The sequence below is a fragment of the Siphateles boraxobius genome, unplaced genomic scaffold (assembly GCF_051911475.1).
Source record: "Siphateles boraxobius isolate OS27281-9 unplaced genomic scaffold, OSU_SipBor_1 12, whole genome shotgun sequence".
NCBI classification, from domain to species: Eukaryota; Metazoa; Chordata; class Actinopteri; order Cypriniformes; family Leuciscidae; genus Siphateles; species Siphateles boraxobius.
The window spans coordinates 33,194,894-33,205,000 of record NW_027508722.1 but is presented as its reverse complement, the minus strand read 5'-3'; the positions used below and the strand labels follow the sequence as shown (position 1 = coordinate 33,205,000).

The 10,107-nt window shown below is 35.5% G+C and overlaps 1 protein-coding gene across 1 annotated transcript in view; it reads right to left on the bottom strand.

Annotated features, from left to right (window-relative positions):
- The window catches only part of sspo (SCO-spondin), a 130,744-nt gene that overhangs the window by 50,889 nt on the left and 69,748 nt on the right, over positions 1 to 10,107 (bottom strand). The window contains exons 44-55 of the mRNA XM_077218704.1: positions 9,711 to 9,732; positions 9,508 to 9,628; positions 8,408 to 8,621; positions 7,771 to 7,912; positions 6,644 to 6,892; positions 4,804 to 4,959; positions 3,726 to 3,866; positions 3,484 to 3,648; positions 2,354 to 2,545; positions 1,697 to 1,819; positions 709 to 838; positions 111 to 236 (exon numbers count right to left, since the gene is read on the bottom strand). Coding sequence (XP_077074819.1) covers positions 111 to 236; positions 709 to 838; positions 1,697 to 1,819; positions 2,354 to 2,545; positions 3,484 to 3,648; positions 3,726 to 3,866; positions 4,804 to 4,959; positions 6,644 to 6,892; positions 7,771 to 7,912; positions 8,408 to 8,621; positions 9,508 to 9,628; positions 9,711 to 9,732 — 1,781 coding nt within the window. The remainder of the gene's footprint in view (positions 1 to 110; positions 237 to 708; positions 839 to 1,696; positions 1,820 to 2,353; positions 2,546 to 3,483; positions 3,649 to 3,725; positions 3,867 to 4,803; positions 4,960 to 6,643; positions 6,893 to 7,770; positions 7,913 to 8,407; positions 8,622 to 9,507; positions 9,629 to 9,710; positions 9,733 to 10,107) is intronic.

Genomic DNA, 10,107 nt, shown 5'->3' with positions numbered 1-10,107 from the left:
TTTTGATAAAAAATGTAAAAACAAGTGGAAAGTATTACTCGTGTTGTACATGCACATCAAATCCCACAGAATGTAACTTTAATAGATGTTTGATTAATAAGTCAGTCCACCTGTAACGGTGCTGGATTCCCGTCCCACAGCTGCTGTCACATGACGTCCATGAAGACCAGGCCGACCAATCACAGCGAGCGACACAGCTGGACTCATCACATGTGACACGCCCATCTTTACACACACTGCATGATTGGATAAGACGACATGACATGCATTTACAGTATTACATGCAGCCATATGTGACCCTGGACCACAAAACCAGTCACAAGGGTTGTGATAAGATTTATACATCATCTGAAATCTGCATAAACAATGTTTTTATTGATGTATGGTTTGTTAGGATAGGACAATATCTGGAATCTGAGGGTGCAAAAAAATCTAAACATTGAGAAAATCTCCTTTAAAGTTAAATGATTTTGTTGCATTCACTCACAAAAATATATTTTATATATATTTACGGTAGGAAATTTACAAAATATCTTTATGGAACATGATCTTTACTTAATATCCTAATGATTTTCGGCATAAAAGAAACATTTTTACCCATGCAATGTATTTTTGGATAATGCCACAAATTTACGCGTGCGACATATGACTGGTTTTGTGGACTTATATAATCAGAATAAACGTTGAAAAGCATGTGCGTCTCCTCACCAAGAGCTGCAGACGCTGGTTCTGACTTCCTGTCCCGGCTGGAGGACTGAACCTTCCCACGAACACTCACATTCACTGACATCCACACAACGTCCATCTTGTAGGAAGAGTCCAGGAGGACAAAAACATCCTAACCAGCCCGAGAAACACACACACACACACACACACACACACACACACACACACACACACACACACACACACACACACACACACACACACACACACACACACACACTTAATCCATATATAAATCAGAGTATCATTTCTCTTTTGGTCTTTCTCTATGTAATAATTATCATTAAAACACTACATTCAAATAATTGGTAACACCTTATTTTAAGTTGTCATTGTTACAGTGTAATTATATATTTAAGTACTGAGTAATAATAATTAACAACATGTATTTACTATAGGGTTAGGGTAGGGTTCAGATTTGGTTTACTCTTTAGTTTACTACGGTAAGTACATGTAATATATGTAACAAGGACATTGTAAAATAAAGTGTTACCCTTTATTTAACAGTGCACTTGTTACACGTTACATATATTTACTGTAGTAATAACTATAAATTGTGAATAATTACATGCAACTAACTTTAAACCAACCCATTTAAGTGAGTAATTAATTAGTTAATAATTATTACATAGCACATAAATGTATAATTACACTGTAACACGGACACCTTAAAATAAAGTGTAACCCATAAGCATAATGTATGTGTGTGTGTGTATATACATATATATATATATATAAATTTTAATAAATGATTAAAAAAATTAACATTTAATAAATGATATTAATATTAATTATAATAATTATTTATTTATGATTGAGGCCATTTATTTTATTTCACATTAAATTAAATCAATATATAAAACATTAGAGATACAATACATAATAGAGGACAGTACATGATGTTTGAGTGCACTGGGTAATTATGAAAAATGATTTAGTCTCTGAACAGCATCAGGATGATCTCATGTACCTGTAGTGCAGTTTACTGTGCAGTTCCTCTCAGAGAGCCGCTCAGAGCAGGTCACATGACACGCATCCATGTGTCCAGACAAACAGTCAGACTCTTTAACCAGGACCATTCCTCCTGTGCAACCTGCGGTTCAACAGAAGAGATCAACACATAAACATCTAAACCACAGGATAAGCACAGCTGCATAACGCTCACATATAACTGTATATGAGCAAAACCAGTCACATGTCGCACGGGTATATCTGTGGCAATAGCCAACATTGTATGGGTCAAAATTAACGATTTTTTTTTTATACTGAAAAAAGTAAAGATCATGTTCCATGAAGATATTTTGTAAATTTTCTACCATAAATATATAAAATATATATTTTTGAGAGTGAATGCAGCAAAATCGAGAACATAAATGCACAACTTTAAAGAGATTTTCTCAATGTTTGGATTTTTTTGCACCCTCAGATTCCAGATTTTCAAATAGTATCTCGACCAAATATTGTCCTATCCTAACAAAACATACATCAATGGAAAGCTTATTTATTCAGCTTTCATGTGATGTATACATCTCAATTTAAAAAACTTGACCCATGTGACTGGTTTTGTGGTCCAGGGTCACATATAAAAACCCTTCATGCATGTTGTCGTGTGGATGTGAAGTCTGACCGCTCTGTGTGTCCGTGGTCGTCCCGCAGGAGTGTGTGTTACACGCGAGTGTTTGTCTGCTCATCCCGTCACAGTCTCTCCCGCTGTTCTTGGGCGGAGGGTTTGAGCAGGTCCTGTTCCTCACCATCAGTCCTCCACCACACGACACGCCACAGGCGGACCACTGCGTCCAGTCCGACCACTGACCGGCCACTGGGACACAGAGAGGTACAATATTTACAAATCATCGGAATATCGCAAATGTACAGGTGAAAAATCGAAAAATTAGAATATCTTGCACGTTATAATTTTGATGATTATGGCTTACAGCTTATAAAAACCCCAAATTCAAAATCTCAGAAAATTAGAATATCACATGAAATCAATAAAAAAAAAGATTTTAAATACAGAAATGTCGGCCCTCTGAAAAGTATAATCATGCATATGTATATAGTTATACAGTATATTTTTCATTTGAATTACTGAAATACATGAACTGTTGCACGATATTCAAATTTTTCGAGTTTTTAAAGTTCCCTTGGCCTTTGGGATTAAAATATCCCACATCATCATCACACACTCTTCACCATACCTAGAGATCGGCATGGGACACTTTCCATAAGATCATCTCTCAATGCAAATCAAACCAGCTATTAGGCTAACTGAAATAACACCATGCCGATCTCTAGCTATGGTGAAGCGTGTGTGATGATGATGTGGGATATTTTAACTCCAAAGGCCAAGGGAACTTTATCAGGATACATATTATCCTGGATCCATGAGACAACTGGCCTTTAAAAATAATAATCAGCTGTCTCTATGGGAATTTAACATAAGGGTGCACTGACTTATGCACCCTGTATTTTAAGGAAGAACATTTATTTATTTATGATACATTATTCATTCACAAAGAAAATTGGTGTCCTTAAAGGTTGGATTTTTCCTCATTTTTTAAATTAAGGCATTAAGATCAATTTCCAAAAGATGATTTTTTATTCTTCTTTTTAGGCAACTTTATCATGGGTGTCCTAACTTATTCACATCACTGTATATATGCATTATTGGTGGTGTGATTGTACCTGGACAGGCCTCGAACCAGTATGTTATATTAAATATGTTATATATATGCATTATTGGTGGTGTGTTTGTACCGGGACAGGCCTGTATGAAACAGGGCCGGCTGTCGAACTGAGCTCCACCACAGGATCCACCGGGTCGAGCATCTCTCATGATGTTCCTCTGCCGGAAGAGTGAACCCAGTCCGCATGATACACTACACCGACTCCAGGAGGTCCAGGGAGCCAGAACACAGTCGACTGGAGAACACACACACACCTCTCAATCCCACAATCCACCTGAGCTGAATCTGACCTGAGATGTGTGTGTGACTCACAGCAGTCGTTCTCATCCGAGCCGTCGGCACAGTCCCGCTGGAGGTCACATCTCTGATCTGAACTCACACACTCGCCGCTCCAGCAGGTGAACTGCTTCAAGGAGCAGGCGTCGGGCACCAGGGGGCGCTGTGTGACCGGGCCTGAGGAGAGACGTTCACATACACACTTACTGCATCACATGCTCAGTGAATGAGTGTGTTTCGTGTTAGGTGTCAAGGCGTTCAAATCAGAGTCTGAAATCAAGTGACATTCAAATGAGAAATGCTCTGGAGAATATTCAACTTGTAATGAAATAGACAACAATGAAAAATAAATAAAATAAAATAAAATATAAAAATGAATAACAATGGGGGAAAAAAACAACAATGAAAAATAAAATGAAGTAATTAAAAAAAATTATAATGAAAAAATAAAATAAAAAAATAAAAAGTAATAAAATAAAATAAAATAAAATAGCACTGGGTGAAAAATCTGACAAAATATCTTTAAATAAAAAATGTTACAGACAAAGAGTCTGTAGTCATAAATAATACATTTTTTATATAAAAAAATATTATAACAATAAAGGACTAGCAATAAGTGTTTATTTGAGAATAAGTAACTAAACTAACTTGCATAATCAGAATTCAGATATATATTTTAGTATTAATTTACACATTTTTGTTATGACTTTAGTCATTTTATCACCCATATTAACATTTAAATATAAATCCTAAAATAAAATAAAATTAAAATAACAAATATAAATGTATTAAATATTTAAATTTAGCTTCAATATTTTTTTTAACTTTTTATTTTAGTAATTGTAGTACTTTGATTACATTTATTTGATTTCAGTTTATTGCCAAGGCAACGTTTCTAATTTTCATTCGAGTTTTTTTTTCATATATTTTATTTGATTTCAGCTTAATGAACAAGTTTTAATAGTTTTAGGTTTATTATTACCCATAACAACTCTGCTTCAAGATCTACTATTTTAAAGTGGTAACTGGTTTAAATTAGTAACATGGCGTTTCTATATAACTTCCTCAACACTGATGGCATGTAATGAATAAACATGCTTTATTTTATTTGTACCACAGCGATCTTCGTCTGAGCCGTCGGGACAGTCGTCGTGTCCGTCACACACCAGCACAGCTTCAACACAACCAAACGTCCTGCAGGAAAACTGTCCTTCCACACACAGGATTCTGGGTAAACCATCATCATTCGGTGTAGATGCTTCCCTGAACGCTTGAAAAAAGGGGGGAAAAAAACACTTACTTTTGCAATTCTACAGCACCTGACGTGTGTAAGAACAAATGACGAGGAGGTCGAAGATCTCAAAAATGAAGCTTATTGACCTTATTCAGTGTGAGAAATAGACTTGCCTTGTTTCCAATGGCATCCGCTGTAAAAAGCTGCATAAAGCTCCTAGATTACTTACAATTTTCCACAGCTTATATTGTCGGGAGTTTTTTCTCAACTAAAAATTTCTTGGAAAGATATTTTTCCAGTGTTTCATGAGCAGAACAATCCAAAAACACATTTAATAACAGTAGAGCGCATTGAAGAGATGTCTATGCCTCACAGCCTCGCTTTCATTCCCATTAAACATCATTGAATAAGGTCTATTACAGCATTGCAGTGGCAAGGTCAGAGGTCGCGTTAACCGAACATTTTCCATCACTTACGGAATTTTTTTAGCAGTGGCGGAAAAATCTGAAAGCCGTCCGTCATTTTGACAGATTACACAGAGAGTGTATACTTATACTTAGTGTGACTTATAAGTAATTACTTGTAACTGTCAAGTTTATGGTCAATAAATGGCTTTTCTGAGTTACATGACATTGTTTACAACCTGTTTTATTGATGTCTTTCTGCAGTTGAAACACTAATTGAGTGATTACATGAGAGACATGATCTGGATTTCGATACGTTAGACTGTATCTTTCAACATTTTTTTTTTTATGTTCATTCATGTTTATTTCATTCTGTAACGTAATAAAGAAGAAGGAATTGATCGCGTTCACTCACGCTCCACTTGGCTTGAATATTAAAGAGCGGTAAAGAACGGTATTTATTGTTTGAATTTTGTGATAAAATGGACATAATTTGAAAGCTGCATATCAAAAGTAACAAAGAACAAAGCTTACTGCGATTTGTTGGACAAACATTCATGATGAAAACTGAAGTGACACACAGTCTCTGTTCAACTTTCTCTTCATAAATAAATAAATAAATGCATAATATGCTTGTCCTGCACGTTTGTGAATAAAAATGAAAATGTGAACAAAAACAGAGCCTATTAAATGGCTTATTATCATTTAAAATGTGAAAATTAAAATGACGGGTAGTAATAGATTCGTAATAAAAATCCGTCATAATCTATTACGACCCGTCATTTTAATTTTCACATTTTAAATGATAATAAGCCATTTAATAGGCTCTGTTTTTGTTCACATTTTCATTTTTATTCACAAACGTGCAGGACAAGCATATTATGCATTTATTTATTTATTTATGAAGAGAAAGTTGAGCAGAGACTGTGTGTCACTTCAGTTTTCATCATGAATGTTTGTCCAACAAATCGCAATAAGCTTTGTTCTTTGTTACTTTTGATTTGCGTCAGAATGAACCCAGAACATCCAAATCTTAAACCTTTTATCCTGTAACACTTTAGCACTCTTAATGTAAATGAAGTTGCTCTTGTTGTACCAGCGCTGGTCTGTATGTTAATGAAGTTGAGACACCCCATTGTCTGAGATGGGACACCATTGAACACCATTTGCTCAGGATGTGATCAATAGTGAAGAAACAATATAACTTGATATTCCTTCATCTCTATGATAATTAAGCCATTTTGGGGATGAGCTCATTCTAAAATATATTTTGGAGTGGAATCTGTGTCAGACTACAATTTCTCAGAAACACGCACCTGTCGTGGGTGTGCTCAGAACATGAAGGCCCGGGTGTCCTGTGGGACCGACACCAGGTGGCGCTGTTGTGATGTGTGTGTGTGGAGCCACTCCCGGGCTCCCGTCCTGTGGACTCCTGGTGTTGAGTCCTGGAGGTCCGGATGTGTAGTTATAGTGACCGGGACGTCCTGTTGGTCCCGTGAGGTTCTGTAATCCCGGTCCACCAGGTGGCGCTGTGGTCACTTCACTACTGGGTGTGACTAACTCATCTGACCAGAACGAATATAGTATATGTTGATATGATACAATGCATAATATTGTATATTATACATTATATAATGCTTAAAGTAATGAATGAAGTCTACTTTTTAGGGCCATAAATATTTTGGGGGGTTTTCAGGATTATAAAGTACATTTGTCAAAAAATATTATTTAAAATATAAAAATTTTAATAAATGCATTTATTTATAAATTGTATCGCATGTAAATATTATAGTATTATTAATTAAAAACATATTTAAAATAATTATATTGTTTATTATGCCAATTAGGTTTTATTTATGACACTTAAGTACATTTCTCATTACCGGAATGTGCAAAAATATTATTTAAAATGTACTCATTTTAATAAATGCATTCATTTATAAAATATATTGCATGCATAGATCAAAGTGTTATCAATGTTGGCTATTTACTCATTTAAAAATAAATTAAAAATAATTTTATTATTTAAAAAATATATTGATAATATATTAATAAACAATATAAAATTACTCAATTAAATAAATAAAACTAGATTGTCCTATATATATATATATATATATGTGTGTGTGTGTGTGTGTGCGTGTGTGTGTGTGTGTATATGTGTGTTTGTGTGTGTGTGTTTTGTGTAAAACATAGTAATAAAAAAACACAAAATCACAAAACAAAAATTGCCAAAACTTTAAAAAAAGAGAATATAAAAATAATAACTCATATTTTTTTTCATATTTTGGTATTTAAATGTGTTTAATTATCATGAAAATGATTTTTTTCTTGTTTATACTCTGGAATGAAACATGACCTGGACACTTGATTCACTAACCCAGGTCTGCAATAAGCAATGAAAACTAAAAAGAATAGTAAATAACCCTGAACTCAGTCCTACCTCCTCGACAGCCCAGGACTTCCACACGCAGATAGAAAGTGGGGCGAAATTCAACAGGAATGATCCGGAGAAAGCGAGCTCTGACCAGCCTATCCAACCAGCGAGTGACAGGCGTCCGGCCGACCATCCTCACCTCGAATATCTGACACACACACACACACACACACATACACACACACACACACACACACGCACACACGCACGCACGCACGCATGCACGCACGCACACACACACACACACACTCACACGCACACACGCACGCACACACACACATACACACACAAACACACACACACACACATTAGTGTTTATGAGTTTAGTATAACTTGATAAACTTAAGATTGAGTCACTGTAGTCACTTGGACTATTTTAACGATGTCTTTAATAACTTTTCGGGGAACAAGTTTCAATCCCTTAGAAGCCTATGGAGGAGTGATCCAGCTCTCAGATTTAATCACAAATATCTTAATTTGTGTTCCAAAGATGAACGAAGGTCTTACGGGGTTGAACAACATGAGGGAGAGTAAATACTGACAGAATTTACATTTTTGGGTGAACTATCCCTTTAACACACTTGAAGTATACTGAGTTAGTCTGTCTGCAAGTATACTTAGTTTATTTCTCGATGTGGATTACCTTCGGAGGAGAGCCTCTGTCTCCAGTCTCAGTGACGTCCATGAAGTCGGTGTGCACTAAAGCGAAAGCGAGCCTGTATTTGGTGAAGTAACCCCACATGCGCTCACTGCCCTGCGTCACCACACCAGAGATCCACGTGGGCTCCAGAAAATCCACCTGGAAATACGGATGCGGATCTCCAGGCAAAGGACTCCATCCCGGCTCCATGACCATCCTGAGGGAGACATTAGCCGAACACACCATCCGCATGAGCACACATGGACCATTACTGGATATAAAGACCTGCAGTGTTGTGTGTAACTTGAGTTACGTAATCAGATTACTTTTTTAAAGTAACTATTAACACATTACTTTTCAAATTTACAACAAAATATCTGCGTTACTTTTTCAAATAAGTAACGCAAGTTACTTGATTTTCCCATTTATTGACTGACAGCTCCCCTGTCCTCATGTTGAGACAAATTGAAGTGCAGAGGCGGATTCAATATTCCTCAAAATTAAAAAATCTGTGAAATGCAGAATCACAATACAATGCAAACCTCCGGTAAATAAAATAAATTTTTATGCATTTAATCCCACTTTATTGCCTAACGTACTTGGTTCTGATCTTCGTTAAATCAGTTAAACCATAAGCAAAAATGACTGTAGATTTTTTTATTGGTAAATTAAGTGTATACGGGTCCTATTCTTGCGTTATCCAGAATAACAGCAGCTGAAGGTTTGTTGGAGCGGCGCCCTCTACTGTACAGGAGTGAATCTGCATTTCCTTCAGCCTGAGGATTATTATTACACTTTTAGTGTGAAAGGGTTTTTACATTTGCCCAAAAATATAACTTTTTTGATTATTAAAAAACAAACCCTACCCCGGGTGAAAAAAAAAGTTATGCAAAAGTAACGTTACGCATTACTGTTCTAAAAAAGTAACTAAGAAACGTAATTAGTTACTTTTAAAGGGAGTGACGCAATATTGTAATGCATTACTTTTCAAAGTAACTTTCCCCAACACTGAAGACCCGCTTGATTTTTTCATTTTTCTTTGTACGAATCATCTCATCCTGCACATATTCATACAAATTCTTAATTCATTTAAAAATGCTCACACATTGGGCACGATGTTGAGACGGCCCGCGTCAGCAGGATTATTCTCTCTGTACGAGGACGAGGTCAGCTGACCATAATGGACACGCCCATCCTCCAATCCCAGAGCAGAAGAGCAGACACCTGATGGGCGATGATGTCATCATATTTTGATCAAAGGAATAAATTAAATTTTTTTGTATTCATGACTCTTCTGAGTTCCTACCTCTCTGATCAGGCCCTGCTTCCTTGGAGACGCAAAGAGACAGAAAAAATTAAACACTTTAACAAAAACAAACACACACACAATGCAATAATAGAAAACGACTTATTTGAAAGAGATCACAGTTACAGTACGTCTGTAGTGCAAGTTAAACTATCAATACAATTTGTACCGATAATAAATATATAAAAATATTACTTATGAAAATGGGGCACATTTAAGGACCTAAGATATTCTGTATTGTGACATTCTTAAATATAAAATCAATTTAAATGATAATTAATTATGGATAATTAAGGTGAGAATATAATATAATAATATAAATCTTCAAAAATATGAAAATATAATATATTAATATAAAGCTAAACAAATTAGGTATATATATATATATATATATATA